General features: G+C 40.6%; 2 protein-coding genes across 5 annotated transcripts in view; both read left to right on the top strand.

Annotated features, from left to right (window-relative positions):
- Window positions 1-22,383, top strand: part of LOC143039895 (glycerol kinase 5) — a 474,671-nt gene that overhangs the window by 19,998 nt on the left and 432,290 nt on the right. The window lies entirely within an intron of this gene.
- Window positions 1-22,383, top strand: part of mtm (phosphatidylinositol-3-phosphate phosphatase) — a 161,383-nt gene that overhangs the window by 96,676 nt on the left and 42,324 nt on the right. For all 4 annotated transcript variants that reach the window (XM_076210225.1, XM_076210223.1, XM_076210222.1 and 1 more), the window contains 3 exons: window positions 2,819-2,985; window positions 3,538-3,668; window positions 16,305-16,480. In XM_076210225.1, the coding sequence (XP_076066340.1) occupies window positions 2,819-2,985; window positions 3,538-3,668; window positions 16,305-16,480 (474 nt within the window). The remainder of the gene's footprint in view (window positions 1-2,818; window positions 2,986-3,537; window positions 3,669-16,304; window positions 16,481-22,383) is intronic.

The raw sequence follows: 22,383 nt of genomic DNA, 5'->3' as shown, positions 1-22,383 counted from the left end.
CTGCTGACCATTTACAGAATCATGAAGGGCACAGAAGTCCTTGATAGAGAGGACTTATTAAATTGGGATAAGAGAAATACAAGGGGACATGAAAAGAAACTTAAAAAGGATACCTAAAAAAAATAGTTTTCCACACAGAATGGTGGTTATCTGGAACAAACTGGATAAAATAATAGTGTGTGCAAAAACTATACATGAATTTAAAAGCAAACTAGACAGAGATACAAAGACCAGACACCACGAGCATAGCTCCCCTTCCTGTAAGATACAACTAGGTAGGTAAATACATAAATCTGATCCACGCAAACCACACTGCTCCTCACCAATTACTCCTGTTCCTTTCCTAATCCTCTTAATGAAAACCCTCCCATAAGACTTCCCAACTACACTCAACAAACTGATCCCTCTGAAACTACTACACTCACACTTGTCCCCTTTTCCCTTGTAAAGTGGAACTATACAGGCACTCCTCCAGTCTTCTGGCACTCTACTTTCCATAAACATTAAACAACCTCACCAGCCAGTCCATCATAACTATGCCTCCCTTTTCTAGACACTCCGCATAAGACCTATGCAACCCAGGTGCCATACCTGCTCTTGTCATTTGAACTACTTTCACCTTATCTTTCCATTTTTCTCCTCTTGTTTTCCTCATTCATCACAGTCATTTTCTTTCCCTTCCTATCCTCCTTCACATTTAGCAAGTCCCTAAAATACTCTTCCCATCTTCCTCTTGCTACCATCTCTTCCATTAACATCTCTCCATCTGCACCTTTTACCTTTTCTTCTCTACTTGATTCGCCTCCTCTTCCTCTCTTAATTTCCTTCCAAAGCACTTTCTTATTGCCTTCAAAAATTGGTCATACTCTTATCCTATTTCACATCTCTCCTCTTTCCCTCCTTCATCTTATGCTTTACTTCTCTTTTCTTTTTACCTCTCATATGACTCCCTCGTCCTATTTTGTAACCAATCTATGAATGTTCACTTCACTTCTACAACCTTCTTTGTTTCCTCATCCCACCATTCACTACCCTTCCTTCTATTTCCTCCCATCCTTCTTGTTCCACACACGCAACTTTTCATACCTTGTAACTTCCTCCTTGAACCATCCCAATTCCTCCTCCACATCTAGTTCTACTCTATCCCCCACTCCTTCACACTCCTCTCCCAGCTTCTTTCTTTATGCCTCATTTTCTTTCTCACTTAACCCCTTCCATACGGTGACACCTACATAGGTGTCATGAGGAGCAAGTAGGTACGTGAGGATGCCGATGTCGGCATCTTGATTATATTTATTGTAGTTGTACCTGCATGACCCCCATACTCTGTAAACTGGCTTCATCATATTTTCTATGGTTATTAAAATTCATGGGTGAAAGAGAGAACGATCGATACAGCGATGACTTTATTTTTTATAATGCGAGTATGATGACCCAACACCGTACGTCTGGCAGCTAATGCTGCCCGCGAGATTTTGGCCCAGAGTGAAATGGTTAAGCTGTTTACTTTAAGTACCTCCCTATCTCCCCCTACCTTCTGCCCTTTTCTTCTTTCTCCATCTATCCTCCACTCTCAACTTACCTTTCACCAAAAAATGATCTGATATTCCCCCATTCTCTCCCCTTGGAACACATTCAAAACTCTTCCTACTCTTTTCCCTTCTACCACCCTTCAATCCATCACCCTCACTCATGTGTACTTATGCTTGGCTTCCTTCCTAAACACTCTTTGCTATCATGAACTCAAGGCACATCCCCACTAAATTCTCCACTATGATTTTTTTCCTGGAACTTCACACTTCCCAAACCATTCCATTTATTGGTTCATTTCCTACCCTAACATTAAGATCTCCTAACACCACTACATTGACAATTTTCCCTAAACCCTTTATGCACTTATTTAAATCTATATAAAAAGCCTCCATTTCCTCTACACTCTTCTCACTTCCAATCCCATATTAACTTACAAAAACCGACATCTCTCCCAACTTCACCTTCATCCACATTAACCTTGAAGAAACCTCCTTCCACTCCATCTCACGTTTACCTGTCTCTTCACTTACTAATATAGCCACCCCATCTCTTCCTCATCATCTCTTCACTCCTGACACCCTCCCAATTACACACTCAAACTCAAACTTTGCCCTCTTTTTCAACTTAGTACTCAATGCCAACACATCCATCTTCTCACAAACATACTGCCTATCTCTTCCATTTTACTCTAATCCATACCACATCCACATACATGAGGGTCCTGGTTGGAAAACACCTCCCAGACCCTCTTATGGCTTTGCTTTTTTTAGGAATGTCCCCTTTGGGGCTACAGAGAGTAGGATGCCTAGTCCTATCCCCATCCTGTTTTTGTTGCATTTTAAACTCAAGTGGGAAAACTCAGTGGTAATATGTTCCCCCACCACAGGTTTTGGCTAAAAGAAAGGAAATGAACATTCAAAGAAATGGTGCAGGACAGTATTAAGAGTTGGGGGACAGCATAATCAAGAGACAGTTGCAGTATAAAGTATCCTTTCTCTATAAATAGAGATTTCCTCTATCACAGACAAAATTATGTGTGGCTCTGGTCCATATAGGTGCCCATATAGACCCTAAAGTATCAGTTACATGCTACTGAGCAGCTTTTGACCCCACAACAACATGCAGCCAATACCCCAGACATGGTTTCTATTTCAAATAGGAGAAAAAAGAGGGCAGACGCTGCTGTATTGTCCTCCTTGTGTAAAAAAATTAGTAATGCAGGGAGAAATGGGATAGCTATCTTGATTATTTTTGCTGTATTCATTCATCTTTGGTTGTTTTTTAGGTACTGAGTTGGATTCACCCTGAAAGCCAAGCAACCATAACACGCTGCTCACAGCCATTGGTGGGAGTAGGTGGAAAACGATGTAGAGATGATGAAGTTTATATACAGCACATCATGGATGCCAATGCACAAAGTCATAAAATCTTCATCATGGATGCTCGTCCCAAGTGAGTGGATTGTATTCTTGGTAGTAAGAATATTCAATTTGGTTAGAGGAATACATTTACTACTAATTTGTGGGAAAAGTGTAATTGATTCGCTTTTCTGGTAAAAATATTTGTAATAATGGTTGCCTTGAGTTTCACTGACTGTAAACATTCAGACCCACAGCACCTAGCAACAATATTTGGGCTTTCCCATAGATCTACATGAAAAGAAATTGATGATTGTATTGCATTTGTGTAGAAGAGTTTCTATATCACTGGCTAATAGCAGTATGAGGGAAGCAATTATTAGTTGTCAGCTTTCCTTGTTTTGGTTAAGAGGTAAATTGACTGAGCTGCCTGACTAACCTGTGAGTCAGGAGTCAGACTTGTCCTGAACCAAGCAGTGCAAAGTAGTTGTGTGCATATACCCTCCCATGACCACATAGACTTTTGGGTTATAAACCCAGTGTTCACTCTATCCTTGATGGCACTAAAGTGTATATAGGTATGTTGTCAAACTAGAGTGATCTTGTTTAAAAAAAAAAAATTGAAATGTGGTACTTCTTTCTTCAGTGTAAATGCAGTTGCCAACAAAGCCAAGGGAGGGGGCTATGAAAGTGAAGATGCCTACCAGAATGCTGAAGTACAGTTCCTAGATATCCCCAATATCCATGTAATGCGAGAATCACTCCGTAAACTCCAAGGTATGTTGCATTGTAACTTTAGTGTGCATATTATAAGTTGTTCCAGATATCAAACTTTTTTGCTTTCTTCCTGCTTCTTTTACTTAGGAAATACTACTTTGATAAAATCTCGGCAAACATATATCAAAAGTTTCCCTCTTATAATGGAGGTGGTCAAGTCAAAGCACACATTTATTTTATACACAGTTGAAATACAAATGTGTGGAATGTTACATGAGCTTCTTTGCAAATGATGCAAAATTGTTTAAGAAAGTGAGTACTGAAATGGACTGTGACTCACTAGAGAGAGATCTGAACAGGGTCTGGGAATGGAGTCAGAAGTGGGAAGTGGACTTCAACATAAAGAAATGTAGTATAATGGGATTTGGAAAAAAAAAAAAAAAAAGATATCAAGACAATATAAAATTGGTGAAAAGGAAGTAACAAAAGTGTGATCTGAAAAAGACCTGGGGGTGATCATCACAAAAGATATGTCCCCTGACAAACATAAACAAAATTGTCATCGAAACCTATTACTTGCTAAGATCAATAAAAGTGTCTTTTACTTACCTGGATGAAGAAATGGTAAAGAAAATACTAGTCACACTCATAAGGCCTAAATTGGAGTAAAGAGCAACATTATGGTCACCCAGTACTAAAAAGAATATAAGGAAGATTGAGAGAATCCAAGATACTTGGGTGCAAATTTGGAAGGAAAGGGAGGAGTGGAGGTGAAGGTAGAATATAGATTGAGAGAAGCAAGTAAGTGCCTTGGTGGATTAAAAATTGTAATGAGAAATAGACATTTGGGAATGGAACTAAGAGGAGATTGTATGAAGGAGTGATTGTGCTGACAGCACTGTACATACATATACCAAGGCTTTTTCCCCCTTACAAGGGGAGTAGCCAAAAAGAAAAAGGCATAAAATCATTCCCACCCATTCCATCCCTGAATACACTCCACACCCCTCCACCCTCCCTCTTATCTTAGCACCTCCTGAATGACAGCACTGTATGGGGCAGAAACCTGGAACATAGAGAGGAAGAGAGAAGGAGTTTGTATGTGTTTGAGATGAGGTGTCTGACAAATATGATGGGGGTTACTAGGCTGGATAGAGTGAGAAATGAGGAGGTGAGGAGGAGATTGGGGGTGGTAAGGCAGCTGGGAGATAGGGTGGATGAAAGAGTGTTTGGGATGGCTTGGACACATGGAAAGAATGAGTGAAGAAAGACTAGTAAAAGAGGTGTGGAAGGCAGATGTGGAGGGAGTGAACATGAGGGGGCGACCTAGGATGAGATGGATGGATGGGAAGAAAGGGGCTTTGGTGAAGAGGGGAATGTTTGTTGTGGAAGGACGGGAGAGGACAGAAGACGGGTGAATGGAGAATAGTTGTATATGGATGAGGTTGTGATGTGTGAAAAAAAAATTGATGCAGCTCAAAGGGATTTCTCCCCGTCTTCTCCTTTTCTGCATGGTGGGACGGAGAGGGGGGATCACTGATTTTATGATGCAGCCTTGCTGTGGATGTGCTGTGTCTTGCGACGCTGCTTCTGACCCAGGGCAGTGGACTAGGTGCAGGGATGATCCATCATCCAGGAGGTGCCAAGATGAGAGGGAGGGTAGAGGGTGAAGGGGAGTGGAGCGTATTAAGGATGGAATGGGTGGTAATGGTTTTTATACCGTTGTTTTTTTGGCTACCTCCCTTGTAAGGGGGGAAAGCCTTTGGTATATGTATGTATGAAGGAATTCAGAGAGTAACTACGAAGATGGCCCCAACGCTATCAAAAATGTCATATGAAGAAAGATTGTCAAAACTAGAACTACTGACTCTGGAACAAAGAGAAAGAGGTGACTTGTTGAATTGTAGAAATCCTTGATAGAGATGATTTACTAAATTGGGATAAGAGAAACACAAGAGAACATAAATGGAAACTCAAAAAGGACAGCTATAGAAGAGACAAAAATAAAAACAGCTTTCCCTACAGAGTGGTGGATGTATGGAACAAACTAGAAAAAACAATAGTGTGTGCAAAAACAATACAAGAATTTAAGAGCAAATTAGATATGGTGAGATATAGAAACAGGACACCACGTGCATAGCTCCCCTTCCCATAAGATCCAACTAGGTAAATACATATCCTTTGTAATGATTACTTCGAGGTCTTTTTTAGATTACACTTTCTTTACTTCCTTTGCACCAATTTTATATTGTCCTGAAAAGGGATATCATGACAATATAAAATTGGTGCAAAGGAAGTAAAGAAAGTGGAATCTGAAAAAGACCTCAGAGTAATCATCTAAAAGGATGTGTTTCCTGACAAGCAGATAAACAAAATTGTCGGCAAAACCTATAGCTTGCTAAGATCAATAAAAGTGGCTTTCACTTTGATGAAGAAGTGGTAAAGAACATACTAGTCACACTGATAAGGCCAAAATTGGAGTATGCAGCAACACTACGGTCACCCAGTACTAAAAGGAATATAAGGAAAATTGAAAGAATCCAGAGAGCAACTATGAAGATGGCCCCAACATTATCAAAACTGTCATATGAAGACAGATTGTCAAAAGTAGAACTACAAACTCTGGAACAAGGAAGAGAAAGAGGTGACTTGTTGACCATCTACAGAATTATGAAAGATATAGAAGTCCTTGATAGAGAAGACTTACTAAATTCGGATAAGACAAACACAAGAGGACATGGAAGAAAGCTCAAAAAGGACAGTTATATAAGAGACCTGAAAAAGAATATCTTTTCCCATGGAGTAGTGGATGTATGGAACATACTAGACGAAACAATAATGTGTGCAAAAACAATACACGAATTTAAGGAAAATTAGACATGGCGAGATACAGAGACGGGACACCACAAACATAGCTTTCCTTCCTGTAAGATACTACTAGGTAAATACACATACATTACAACAAGATATTGATAAAAAGAGAAATGAGTGTTGAAGAACTAGAAAGAGAGAAGACACAAGGTAAAGCTAAGGAAAAAACACAAAGATAATAGAGACTGAAAACAAGGAGTTCTATTGGAGGGTCATAGACATGAGGCTGAGAAAATGGTACATCAGATTGGGCGAAAGAAAAACAGAAAGCAGGATGGAGGAAGAAAAAATTCAAAATGGCCTATACAAACATTGACAGGTAAATCTTAGGACTGAATGAATTAAATGATTACCTGTCAGATGAAAATCAGACAAAATTGGAATTGTGGAGACAAAATTAAGGGCTCCAGTACAGTAGTCCCTCGAATAACGCGGGGGTTAGGTTCCTGAAATTACCGCGTATAACCAAATCCGCGTATGCTGATATTTCATATTAAATACCGGGGGTAAATCTTTAGTTTCGACCTTGGGAGCAATAGAAAATTATATATTTATAATGTAAATTAAAATGTATCACCGTAATATGCAATTTTGTGTGCGGAAATGAAAAACAAAAAAGGTGCTAAAACAGATTTTTTAAGTAACGAAGTCGTGTACGACGAATGGTACGCCATGTTTGTTATGGTAGATGCCGACGTCGAAGATATGAAAGGATGATAAATTCGTCTGATGTGATGCACCACTTTAGCAGAAACAGGAGCACAATGTGTCACGGCATGTCATTTTCACATTTTTTTATGGTTCGCACAGAAGATTCAGTCTGTATTCTCTGGCACATGATGCATAGGACATACCACTTCTCAGTTTGTCCAAAATGACGATTTTTTCTGATAACGTCATACACTTCCTTTCTCGCTTAGCAATTTTTCCAGCCTTTCCTTGAATCTTTGTCTTTGTTGGCTTAGAGGAGTGCATCGGTGCCATGTGAAGAACACGTGGAGGGGTAATGAACACGACTTCCAGAGCAATTGACCAGCACTACGAATGGTGAGAGACTGAGGAATGGGTCACCGCACAAGTCGCGGGAACAGGTAGAATCAAGCGCACCGCTAATGGATTGCAACCAACAAACAACCTCAACTTTACGAGTACATAAATGATCAAAGTGAGACAAAACAGCAATAATAAAATATTGGAAAATGGAATATAATCTAATAAATAAAAGCGGTTTCGTGTCTGTCTGTCAGACTTTTTTCTCGATTAGATCGATCGACTAATTTCGATTTCGACGACACAACCTTACTTTGTAAATGTTTCAGATTAAATTTGGCTCCAATTCATGAGTAGCATTCAAAGTAATTGAGCTTTTCGAACAAATATTGACTAATTAAAAAAAAATGAAAAATAGACTTTTTTCTCAATTCGATTGATCGACTAATTTCGATTTCGACGACTCAACCTTACTTTGTAAATGTTTCAGATTAAATTTGGCTCCAATTCATGAGTAGCATTCAAAGTAATTGAGCTTTTCGAACAAATATTGGCTAATTCTTTTTAAAAAATGAAAAATAGTCAGACTTTTTTCTCGATTCGATCGATCGACTAATTTCGATTTCGACAACTCAACCTTACTTTGTAAATGTTTCAGATTAAATTTGGCTCCAATTCATGAGTAGCATTCAAAGTAATTGAGCTTTTCGAACAAATATTGGCTAGTTTTTTTTTATTATTAAAAAGAAAAAAAACAATATATAAGAAAAATAATAAAATACACTTGCCATACATACCTTTGATAAGTTATTAAAATTGAGAATAAATTCGATAAAAAAAAAATTTAAACGAGCTAATATCAATTTCATCTCTATATCATACAATATATTCTTTTAATTTTTTTTTTATTTTTTTGATCGATCCAGGTGACGCGATTCGAACTGCCCGATTTGTTGTTCGTCGTATCGCACTTTAGGTTAGTAATAAATGAGGTCGTCACCTCCTCATTTGCTCAATAAAACTTGTAATTATAGCGGTAGTGTTTCAGACTTGAATCCTTTTAGTATGGATTCTAATATCATCATTAACACTTTTAACAGTAGAAGTAGAAAAAGAAAAATAAGTGAAAATTGTAATAGTACATACATACATATACCAAGGCTTTTTCCCCCTTCCAAGGGAGGTAGCCAAAAAGGGAAAGGCATAAAAACACTCCCACCCATTTCATCCCTAAATACACTCCACACCCCTCCCACCCTCCCTCTCATCTTGTAATAGTAAAAAAAAGAAAAGAAAATAAGTGAGATGGATGAAGAAGAAAAAGAGGGAATTAGGAATGGAAATAGGGAATATCAAAATTCTAAATTAAGAGTTTATCGAATTCATCAACATGCTGAGATCTCAGGGGCGAAGCCCCTTTCTAACAAAATCTAGTAATAAAATAAAATGAAATGAATATAAGTAAAATACAAAATATATACAGTCGTTCCTCAGATAACGCGATTTATTGTAATGCCCCGGAGGTTGACACGTGACCTCAGGCAGCCATCCACGGCTTTCCCATCACCCCACACCCTTGTTTGAGCAGTTCCCAGTGTACATAATGACCGCATTATATGAGGATCGACTGTATATGGTAAAATAGAAAGCAGTCACCACAAATGTTTGCGATGTTGCCGCGTGTGTGCGTATGCGTGCCCAACTCGGCGCGAACTTTAAAACAATTATCTACATTCGAGATGGTCTTGAAATGAAATCCGCGTATGATTGAATCTGCGTTATTCGAATCCGCATTATTTGAGGGACTACTGTACAACCTAATAGTGTTGGACATGGGTTATACAATTATTGGATTAAAAACAGAAACGAGAAATGGAGGAGGAATCATGTTCTTGGCCAAGAAAAACTTGGCACCAATAATGTTTGCTATTTATGTGAATGATATGGATGAGGATGTGAAATGTTACATGAGCTTCTTTGCAGACGATGCCAAACTGTTAAGGAAAGTAGAAACTGATAAGGACTGTGAAGCACTGCAGGAAGACCTGAATAAGGTATGGAACTGGAGTCAGAAATGGGAAGTGGACTTTAATACTAAGAAGTGTAGCATAATGGATTTTGGAAAAAGCAAAAACAGAATATCAGGAAAATATACAATTGGAACCAAGGAGGTAAAGAAGGCAGGATCCGAAAAATATTTGGGGGTAATTATCACAAACGAGTGTAGTAGTGTAGAAGAAAGGGAGGCCTTTTGGATAGATTTAAATGAGTGCATAGAGGATTTAGGAAGAAATGTCAATGTAATAGTACTGGGAGACCTTAATGCTAGGGTAGGAAATGGTCCAATCGATGGAGTGGTTAGGAAATGTGGAGTTCCAGGAAAAAATCGTAGTGGAGAGTTGATGGTGGAAATGTGTCTAGAAAGAGAGTTGATGATAGCAAATACAGTGTTTCGGAAGAAAGTCAAGCATAAGTACACATGGGAGAGGGTGGTGGAGGGAAGGGTGGTAGATAGAGCGCTAATGGATTATGTAGTGGTAAATAGGATTATGATAGGAAGAGTTAAGGATGTACATGTGCTAAGGGGAGAGGGTGGGGGAATATCAGATCATAATTTGGTGGAAGGTAAGTTGAAAGTGGAGGATAGATGGAGAAAGAGGAAAGGGACAAAAGGTAGGGAGGTTCTTAGAGTGAACTCTTTGAATGAAAAGGAGAAGGAGTACAGAAAGAAGCTGAGAGAGGAGTGGGAGGGAGTGAAGGATAGAGTAGGGCTGGGTGTGGAGTAGGAATGGGGATGGTTCAAGGAGGGAGTCATAAAGTGTGCAAGGATGGTGTGTGGAACAAGAAGGACAGTAGGAAATAGAAGAAAGGGTAGTGAATGGTGGGATGAGGAAACAAAGAAGGTTGTAGAAGAGAAGAAGCGAGCTTTCACAGATTGGTTACAAAATAGGACGAGGGAGTCATATGAGAGGTACAAAGAAAATAAAAGAGAAGTAAAGCAAAAGGTAAAGGAGGCAAAGAGGAGAGCAGATGTGAAATGGTGTAAGAGTATGACAGAAAATTTTGAAAGTAATAAAAATATATTTTGGAAAGAAATTAAGAGAGGAAGAGGAGGCGAATCAAGTAGAGAAGAAAGGGTAAAAGGTGCAGATGGAGAGATGATAATGGAAGAGAAGGCAGTAAGGGGAAGATGAGCAGAATATTTTAGGGAGTTGCTAAATGTGAAGGAGGATAGGAAGGGAAAGATAGCTGCAGTGGGAAATGCTAAGAAAATGAGAGTGATGAGTGAGGAGAATGGGGGAGAAATAAGGAAGGATGAGGTGAAGGCGGTTGTTAAGATGATGAAAGCAGGTAAGGCACCTGGTCTGGATGGATGCCATGCAGAATGTCTGAAAAAGGGAGGTACAGTGATGGTGGACTGGTTGGTGAGGTTATTTAACCCCTTCCATACGGTGCCGCACACGTAGGCGTCATGAGGAGCAAGTGGATTCGCGACGCTGCCATATCGGCGTCTTGATTATATTTATTGTAGTCGCCCCTGTGTTTTTACATTCTCCCTAATCTGCTCTTAATCCTGTTCTCTGTGTTTTTCAAAATTCACGGGTGAAAGAGAGAACGATTGATATAAGCCGTGACTATATTTTATGATGCGAGTATTATTACGACACGTCGTACAGCTGGCATTGGCTGCTGCCCGCGAGATTTAAGTCCCATAGTGAAGTGGTTAATGTTTGTTGGAGAGAGGGTAGAGTGCCGGAGGACTGGAGGAGTGCCTGTATAGTTCCTCTTTACAAGGGAAAAGGGGACAAGTGTAAATGTAGTAGTTTCAGAGGGATTAGCTTGTTAAGTGTAGTTGGGAAAGCTTATGGGAGGATCTTGATTGAGAGGATTAGGAGAGGAACAGAAGGAGTAATTGATGAGGAACAGTGTGGATTTAGGACAGGTAGAGGTTGTGTAGATCAGATCTTTGTGGTAAGACAGATATGTGAGAAAGCTATAGGAAAGGGGAAGGATGTTTTTTGGGCTTTTATGGATCTGGAAAAGGCTTACGATAGTGTAGACAGAAAGGCACTGTGGGAGGTACTGCAGATATATGGGATAGAAGGAAAGCCTCTAGGAGCTGTCAAGAGTTTTTATGAGAGTAGTAGAGCTTGCTTTAGGATTGGAAATGGAGAGAGTGAGTGGTTCGAGGTAAAGGTGGGACTTCGTCAAGGATGCGTTATGTCGCCCTGGCTGTTCAACTTATACATGGATGGGGTGGTGCAAGAGGTAAATGCAAGGGTAGTGGGTCAGGGATTGGAGATGGTTAAAGAAAATGGAGAAAAGTGGGAGGTGAGCCAGCTGTTGTTTGCTGACGACACTGCGCTTGTGGCAGGATCAGAGGAGGGATTGAGGAAGTTGGTGGCAGAGTTTGAGAGAGTATGTGATAGAAGAAAGCTAAAGATAAATGTGGGTAAAAGTAAGGTGATGAGATGTACAAGGGGTGAAAGTGGCAGTAGACTGGAAGTGAGCATTAAGGGAGAGCGACTGGAGAAAGTGGATAGTTTTAGATACTTGGGTGCAAATGTGGCAGGAAAAGGTGGAGTGAAGGTGGAAGTAGAATGTAGATTGAGAGAAGCGAGTAAATGCCTTGGTGGATTAAAGAGTGTAATGAGGAATAGACATTTGGGAATGGATGCTAAGAGGAGACTGTATGAAGGAGTGATTGTGCCCACAGCACTGTATGGGGCAGAAACATGGAACATAAGAGAAGAATGGCACCTGCACTTGCAAACCTATCATATGAGGAGAGATTGGCTAAACTGGAGTTACTGACACTGGAGCAAAGAAGAGAGAGAGGTGACCTACTGACCATCTACAGAATCATGAAAGGCACAGAGATACTCGATAGAGAGGACTTACTAAACTGGGACAAGAGAAACACAAGAGGACATGGAAAGAAAATAAAAAACATAGCTACAGAAGAGAACTGAAGAAAAACAGTTTTCCACATAGAGTAGTGGACACTTGGAACAAACTGGATAATGAAATAGTATGTACTAAGATGAGAGGTGCTAAGATGAAAGGTGCTAAGATGAGAGGGAGGGTGGAGGGGTGTGGAGTGTATTCAGGGATGGAATGGGTGGGAATGATTTCATGCCTTTTTCTTTTTGGCTACCCCCCTTGTAAGGGGGAAAAAGCCTTGGTATATGTATGTATGTATGTGCAAAAACCATTCATGAGTTTAAAAGTAAACTAGACACTGCGAGATACAAAGGTGGGACACCACGAGCATAGCTCCCCTTCCCGCAAAATACAACTAGGTAAATACTGCCCTGGGTCAGAAGCAGTGTTGCAAGACACAGCACATCCACAGCAAGGCTGCTTCATTAAATCAGCGACCCCCCCCCCTTCCGTCCCCTCATGTGGAAAAGGAGAAGACAGGGAGAAATCCCTAAAGGCTGTGTCAAATTTTTCTCACACATACTCCCTCACCCCCCCATCCCCCACCCATTCCACCTCATGGATCACAACATCATCCATATACAACCATTCTCCATTCACCCCTATCTTCTGTCCTCTCCTGTCCTTCCTCAACAGACATTCCCCTCTTCCCCAAAGCCCCTTTTACCCCATCCATCCATCTCATCCTAGGTCACCCCATCATGTTCACTCCCTTCACTTCTGCCTTCCACACCTCTTACTAGTCTTTCTTCACTCATTCTTTCCATGTGTCCTAACCATTCCAATACTCTTTCATCCACCCTATCTCCCAACTCCCTTTCCACTCCTGTTCTCCTCCTCACCTCATTTCTCACTCTAGCCTAGTAGCCCTTATCGTTCTTTCTATGACATTTCATCTCAAACATAATCAAACTCCTCTTTTCCTCTCTTATGTTCCATGTTTCTGCACCATACAGTGCTGTCAGCACAATCACTCCTTCATACAATCTCCTCATAGCATCCATTCCCAAATGTCTATTTCTCATTCCACTTTTCAATCCATCAAGGCATTTACTTGCTTCTCCCAATCCACATTCCACCTCCGCTCCTCCCCCTCTTGCCACTTTTACACCCAAGTATCTAAAACTATCCACTTCCTCCAGTGTCCCCCCCCCCCCATACTCACCTCCAGTCCACTGCCACCCTCATCCCCCGTACATCTCATCATCCCACCCTCACCCATATCCATCTTCAACCCCCCTGTTTCACACACCTTCCCAAACTCCATCACCAACTTACCCAATCCCCCCCCCCCAATGATCCTGCCACAAGCACAGCATCATCAGCAAACAACAGCTGGCCTATCTCCCACCTTTTTCCATTTTCTCCAACCATCTCCAAACCCCAACCCACCACCCCTGCATTCACCTCTCACACCACCCCATCCATGTATATATTGAACAGCCAGGGTGACACAACACATCCCCAATGAAATCCCACCCCCACCTCAAACCACTCGCTCTCCTCATTTCCATTCCTGACACACACTCCACCACTCTCACAAAAACTCTTGACAGCTCCTAAAAGCTGTCCTTCCATCCCGCATATCTGCAACACCTTCCACAGCACCACCCTGTCCACCCTGTCATAAGCCCCTTCCAAATTCACAACATACATACATACATATACCAAGGCTTCTTCCCCCTTACAAGGGGGGTAGCCAAAAAGAAAAAGGTATAAAATTATTCCCACCCATTCCATCCCTAAATACACTCCGCACCCCTCCACCCTCCCTCTTATCTTAGCACCTCCTGAATGACGAGTCATCCCTGCACCTTGTCCACTGCCCTGGGTCAGAAGCAGTGTCGCAATACCAAAAAACATCCCCACCCTTTTCTATAGCTTTCTCACATATCTCTTACCACATAAATCTGATCCACGCAACCTCCACCCATCCCAAACCCACACTGTTCCTCACCAGTTATTCCCTCTGCTCTTCTCCCAATCCTTCCAATCAAGACCCTACCATAAGCCTCCCAACTACACTCAACATGCTAATCCCTCTAAAACCACTACATTCACATTTGTATCCCCCTCCCCTGTAAACCGGAACCACACAGCCCGGATGGAATCACAAACTGGATATTAATAAAATATAAAGAACTACAATTAGGTATATACACATACAAAAGGCATTTGACAAAGTACCACACAAACAGCTGCTAAACAAAATTAAATGATAGGTGGAATACAAGAAAAATTATTGGAATAGATGAAAGATTTCTTGAACAGGAGAAAAATGAGAGTGGTACTTGGAGACAAAAACTCAAATTGAGAAGAAATGATAAGTGGAGTCCCACAAGGCTCTGTGTTGGCTCTGATAATGTTTGCCATATATATAAATGACATGGATGAAGGTGTGGAATGTTATATGAATGTCTTTGCAGACGATGCTATGCTACTAAAGAGAGTAAGTACAGAAGTATATTGCAAATCATTTTAAGACCTGGACAAAATCTGGAAATGGAGACAGAAGAGTGAAGTGAATTTCACCATCAAGAAATGTGGTATAATGGAATTTGGAAAAAGTAAAAACAGAATATCAGGATATTACAAAATTGGTACAAAGGAAATTAAAAAAGTCAACTCAGAACGGGACCTAGGAGTAACTATCACCAATGACATGACAGCAGACAAACATATCAACAAATTAGTTGGAGAAACTTTCAATTTATTAAGATCAATGAAAGTGGCCTTTGACTACATGGATGAAGAAATGGTAAATGAAATATTAGTTACATTGATAAGACCAAAATTGGAGTACGCTGCAACACAATGGACACCTAGAAAGAATTAAAAGAGCAACGACAAAGATGGCACCAACACACTCCAATTTGACATATGAACAAAGATTGGATAAACTTGAACTACCTACCCTGGAACATAGAAGAGAAAGAGGAGACCTGGTAACCATATACAGAATTATTAAAGGGATGGAAGTCTTTGATAGAGATGACTTATTAAAGTGTGAAACTTAAAAAGAATAATTACAGAGATCTGAAAATAGCTTCCCACACAGAATGATATCTGGAACAAACGGAATGAAGAAACAGTGAGTGGAAAAACTATACAAGAATTTAAGATCAAACTGGATGCTAAAATATACAAAATCAGGTCACCACGAGTGTAGCTATCTTCCTGTAAAATACAACTAGGTAAATACACACAAATGGGAGATACCCAGCAAGGCATGCACCTACCTTTTATCCATTCTACATCAATTTGTTTTTCCAATCATCTTAGCTCCTTGTGTTTGAAGGACCATCCCCCACCCCACCACCTGAGTCGGAAACAATGCAGCAAGACAGAGCACCTTCATAGCAGAGTTCCATTGCTAAAGCTAGATTACCTCCTCCTCACCCACTCACAAGGAATTAGAGAAGACAAGAAGAAATTCCTTTTGAGCCATATAAATTTATTATTCATTACCATTTTCCTCTTACACCAATGTCTTGCCCCATTCCTTCCCTGCTCAACAGACATTTCCTTTTCACTCCACCCATCTATCTCATTCTCAGTCTTCTCCAGTTCACACCATCCACCTCTGCCTTCCACACTTTTTATTTGCCGTTCTTTACTCATGTTTTCCATATGGCCAAAACATCCCAATATTTTTTTTCATCAGCCCTATTTGTTAGTTTTTTCAACCCCACTCTCCACCTTATCCCATTTCTCACTCTGTCAATGTCCATATCTCCCTCTGTACTTCTCAAATAATTAAGATATACTTTTTTGTATTCATTTAAGGACTAAAGCCATCATGCTTTAACTCAGCCCCCCCTCTTACAAAGGGGAAGGCCATTGGTATAAACATGCATACATATACATATTTATTTAATTTTTCATATCCAGAAATGTGCTTCCCCCACATTGACAATGCACATTGGCTTAGCAACTTGGAAACAACCCACTGGCTTGATTACATCCGTTGTATTCTCTGTGGAGCATTACGTATAGCTGACAAAGTGGAGAGCCACAAGACAAGTGTGGTTGTGCATTGCTCAGATGGTTGGGATCGAACTTCTCAGGTAAGTTCATCATTTTACTAAAGATTCTGAATAAAACTCCATAATCTAGCCTTAACTTTCATTTTGCTACCTCACCATGTATATACATATACATATGTATATATGTGTGTTTATATGTATATATATGAATATTTATATACATACATACATATACATATACCAAGGCTTTTTCCCCCTTACAAGGGGGGTAGCCAAAAAGAAAAAGGCATAAAATCATTCCCACCCATTCCATCCCTGAATACACTCCACACCCCTCCACCCTCCCTCTTATCTTAGCACCTCCTGAATGACGGGTCATCCCTGCACCTTGTCCACTGCCCTGGGTCAGAAGCAGTGTCGCAAGACACAGCACATCCACAGCAAGGCTGCTTCATTAAATTGGCGACCCCCCCTCTCCGTCCCCCCATTGCATAAAATGAGAGGACGGGGAGAAATCCCTTTGGGCTGCGTCAAATTTGGCTCACACATACTACCTCACCCCCCATCCACCCGCCCATTCCACCTCATGCTATCACAACATCATCCATATACAACCACTCTCCATTCACCTCTGTCTTCTGTCCTCTCCTGTCCTTCCTCAACAGACATTCCCCTCTTCCCCAAAGCCCCCTTCACCCCATCCATCCACCTCATCCTAGGACGCCCCCTCATGTTCACTCCCTCCACATCTGCCTTCCACACCTCTTTTACTAGTCTTCCTTCACTCATTCTTTCCATGTGTCCAAACCATCCTAATATTCTTTCATCAACCCTATCTCCCAGCTCCCTTTCCACCCCCGTTCTCCTCCTCACCTCCTCATATCTCACTCTATCTAGCCTAGTAACCCCCATCATATTTCTCAGACACCTCATCTCAAACACATTCAAACTCCTCTCTTCTTCTCTTATGTTCCATGTTTCAGCCCCATACAGTGCTGTTGGCACAATCACTCCTTCATACAGTCTCCTCTTAGCATCCATTCCCAAATGTCTATTCCTCATTACACTCTTTAATCCACCAAAGCATTTTCTCGCTTCTCTCAATCTACATTCTACCTCCACTTTCATTCCACCTTTCCCTGCCACATTTGCACCCAAGTATCTAAAACTATCCACTTTCTCCAGTCGCTCTCCCTTAATGCTCACTTCCAGTCTACTGCCACTTTCACCCCTTGTACATCTCATCACCTTACTTTTACCCACATTTATCTTTAGCTTTCTTCTATCACATACTCTCTCAAACTCGGCCACCAACTTCCTCAATCCCTCCTCTGATCCTGCCACAAGCGCAGTGTCGTCTGCAAATAACAGCTGGCTCACCTCCCACTTTTCTCCATTTTCTTTAACCATCTCCAATCCCTTGCCCACTACCCTTGCATTTACCTCTCGCACCACCCCATCTATGTATAAGTTGAACAGCCAGGGTGACATAACGCATCCTTGACGAAGTCCCACCTTTACCTCGAACCACTCTCTCTCCATTTCCAATCCTGACACAAGCTCTACTACTCTCATAAAAACTCTTGACAGCTCCCAGAAGCTTTCCTCCTATCCCGTATATCTTCATAACCTCCCACAGTGCCTTTCTGTCTACCCTATCATAAGCCTTTTCCAGATCCATAAAAGCCCAAAAAACATCCTTCCCCTTTCCTATAGCTTTCTCACATATCTGTCTTACCACAAAGATCTGATCTACACAACCTCTACCTGTCCTAAATCCACACTGTTCCTCACCAATTACTCCTTCTGTTCCTCTCCTAATCCTCTCAATCAAGATCCTCCCATAAGCTTTCCCAACTACACTCAACAAGCTAATCCCTCTGAAACTACTACATTCACACTTGTCCCCTTTTCCCTTGTAAAGAGGAACTATACAGGCACTCCTCCAGTCCTCTGGCAGTCTACCCTCTCTCCAACAAACATTAAATAACCTCACCAACGAGTCCACCATCACTGTACCTCCCTTTTTCAGACATTCCGCATGGCATCCATCCAGACCAGGTGCCATACCTGCTTTCATCATCTTAACAACTGCCTTCACCTCATCCTTCCTTATTTCTCCTCCATTCTCCTCATTCATCACTCTCATTTTCTTCGCACTTCCCACTGCAGCAATCTTTCCTTCCTTATCCTCCTTCACATTAAGCAACTCCCTAAAATATTCTGCCCATCTTCCCCTTACTGCCTTCTCTTCCATTATCATCTCTCCATCTGCACCTTTTACCTTTTCTCCTCTACTTGATTCGCCTCCTCTTCCTCTCTTAATTTCTTTCCAAAACATCTTTTTATTACTTTCAAAATTTTCTGTCATACTCTTACCCCACTTCACATCTGCTCTCCTCTTTGCCTCCTTTACCTTTTTCTTTACTTCTCTTTTCTTTGTACCTCTCATATGACTCCCTCGTCCTATTTTGTAACCAATCTGTGAAAGCTCGCTTCTTCTCTTCTACAACCTTCTTTGTTTCCTCATCCCACCATTCACTACCCTTTCTTCTATTTCCCCCTGTCCTTGTTCCACACACCATCCTTGCACACTTTATGACTCCCTCCTTGAACCATCCCCATTCCTCCTCCACACCCAGCTCTACTCTACCCTTTACTCCCTCCCACTCCTCCTTCAGCTTCTTTCCGTACTCCTTCTCCTTTTCCTTCTCATTCAAAGAGTTCACTCTAAGAACCTCCCTACCTTTTGTCCCTTTCCTCTTCCTCCATCTATCCTCCACTTTCAACTTACCTTCCACCAAAAAATGATCTGATATTCCCCCACCCTCTCCCCTTAGCACATGTACATCCTTAACTCTTCCTATCATAATCTTATTTACCACTACATAATCCATTAGCGCTCTATCTACCACCCTTCCCTCCACCACCCTCTCCCATGTGTACTTATGCTTGACTTTCTTCCGAAACACTGTATTTGCTATCATCAACTCTCTTTCTAGACACATATATATACTCTCTTCCGAAACACTGTATTTGCTATCATCAACTCTCTTTCTAGACACACATATATATATACATATATATATAAATAAATATATATATATATATATATATATATATATATACATATATATGTATACATGGGAGAAAAAGCAGAAAAAGAAACAGCAATATCAATTTTAAAATAAAAAATGGTGATCAGGAAGTAGAGAAAGATTCATAAGAAGTGTATAGAATGGGACATTAGTCTAAGGAAAAAAATTTACCCCTAAAGATAAAACTAAGATTGCAAATGGTAGTAGAAGACATGTTAGAAAAAGCAAGTAAGTTGGCAAGGTGCAAACACTACAGCAATATATGAATAAAAAGAGAAATGAGGGTTGAGGAATTAGAAAAAGAGAAGACAATAAAGGATGAAGCTAAAGGAAAAAGAAAAATGAGAAGAGAACAGAGACCAAAAGTAAGGAATTCTATTGGAGGGTAATCGACATGAGACTGAGAAAATGGTACATCAGCATGGATGAAACAAAAACAGAAAAAAGATGGAGAAAGAAAAAAATGAAAAGTGGCCTATACTAGCATTGACGGATTTATTATAGGACTGAATGAACTAAATGATTACCTGTTAGATGAAAAACCATATATAATGGGAATTGTGGAGATGAAATTAAAGTCCAATACCACCCAATAATGTTGGACATGGGTTATACAATTACAGGATTAAAAACAGAATCAAGAAACAGGGAGAAGGAATCGTGTTCTTGGCCAAGAAAAACTTGAATGTGACAAAGATTACTGAGGGTAAGAACAATGTAGAAATGATCATGATAAAAGTCGAACACAAGGACATGAAAAGTAGAAAGTTTGTGGTGATTTATGTGCCCCCAAAAACAAGCTCTTGGGAACGGGACATAAATCTCACGGGCAGCAGCCAATGCCAGCCGTATGACGTGTCGTAATAATACTCGCATCATAAAATATAGTCACCGCTTATATCGATCGTTCTCTCTTTCACCCGCGAATTTTGAAAACCACAGAGAATGGTATTCAGGGCGCATTTGGGAGAATGTAAAAACACGGGCGACTACAATAAATATAATCAAGACGCCGATATGGCAGCGTCGCGAATCCACTTGCTCCTCATGACGCCTACGTGTGCGGCACCGTATGGAAGGGGTTAAACAAGATACTAAAGGGCAGAGGTAACCTGGTAATTATGGGGAATTTTAACTGCAAAGAAATTTGTTGGGAAGAAATGACAGTGAAGGGTGGAGAGGATCTATGGGGTAATGTATTACTGGACATGACCATGGAATATACAATGACACAATGGGTCAATGAAAACACCAGATACAGAAGTAATGAAGAACTATCTAGACTGGATTTAATATTTACAACAGAACTTGAAATTCTGGATAAGAACATAAGAATGAAGGAGACTACAAGAGACCATAAGGCCTACACAAGGCAGCTCCATATCCATCACCACCTGTCACTCCATCCATAAAGTTGTCTGTTTCTTAAAACAGCTGATAGTTTCAGCGCTCACTACATGGTTACTAAGTCTATTCCATTTGTTGACCACCCTATTAGTAAACCAGTTCTTGCCTCTTTCCTTCTTAAAACTAAATTTGTCCAGTTTAAGCCCATTACTGTGAGTCCTTCCCTGTTGTTTTAATATGATGACCTTGCTTACATCACCCTTGTTAAGCCTTTGATCCACTTGATGACCCCACACTGCGTCTTTCCAGAGAATGTAAGTTATGGTGCCTAAGCCTCTCTTTGTAAGGCAAAATTCTGAGTCCATGTATCATTTTGGTCATTCTTCTCTGTACTGATTCTAGTGAATTGATGTCCATTCTATAAGACAGAGACCAAAACTATACCGCACAGTCAAGGATGGGTTTAACTATCGTTAGATAGAGTTAGATAATTACCTCTGCACTTCTATTTGTCACTGTCCTAGCAATGAAACCTAATGCTCTGTTAACTTTATTCCTGGCGCTAATGCACTGTTTCCTGGTTTTAAGGTCTGGACTCACTAGAACTCCCAAGTCTCTCTTGCACTCTGTTTTCTCTAAAAATGTGTTATCTAAGCTGTATCTATTTTTGGGGTTGTGTAGCCCTATGTTTAACATGCTACACTTAGAGATACTGAAGTTCGTTTGCCATTTCACCGACCATGTGAACAATTTGTTAAGATCATCGTGCAGAATCTCTGCATCATCTCCTGACCTAATTAGTCATCCTATTTTAGTGTCGTCCGCAAACTTACTAACATCACTATATAACCCATCATCTAAGTCGTTTATGTACATAATGAACAACAAGGGACCCAAAACTGAGCCCTGGGGAACCCCACTAATAATATTGCCCCATCTGGATTTTACTCCATTTATGGTGACCTGCTGTTTTCTCTTACTGATCCAAGCTCTAATCCATTCTAACATTTTTCCTCCTATGCCATGGGCTTTGATTTTATTTAGTAGTCTCTGGTGTGGCACCTTGTTGAACGCTTTGCTAAAGTCAAGGTATATCACATCGTAATTATCATTGTTATCTGATGCCTTATATACTTTAGTGTTGTGTGCCACGAACTAAATCAGGTCTCTTGATGTGTTCTCGGAGTCTATTTACTATTATTTATTCAAGCATTTTATATAACCAGTGTCAAACTGATTGGCCTGTAGTTGCATATAGATGATTTATCTCCCTTCTTAAAAACAGGAATGCTTGCCTGCCTCCAAGCAGTAGGGACAAAACCAGTGTCTACCGATTTATTAGATATTTCAGTTAACTGGTTGCAGATTTCAAATTTACACTCCTTAGGCATTCTCGGAAAAATTTCGTCTGGACCCGGGGATTTAAGTCTTTCAATCTGCTTGACTACTACTACTTTACTAATGCTGATATTAGATAGTCTACTTTCTTCATCTCCCCTGAAAATCAGATCACAGTCAGGTACCTTATCTAACCTCTCA

Source organism: Oratosquilla oratoria, chromosome 27 (assembly GCF_046742065.1).
Source record: "Oratosquilla oratoria isolate Oo_2021 chromosome 27, ASM4674206v1, whole genome shotgun sequence".
NCBI lineage: Eukaryota > Metazoa > Arthropoda > Malacostraca > Stomatopoda > Squillidae > Oratosquilla > Oratosquilla oratoria.
This window is presented reverse-complemented; position numbering and strand designations above follow the sequence as displayed.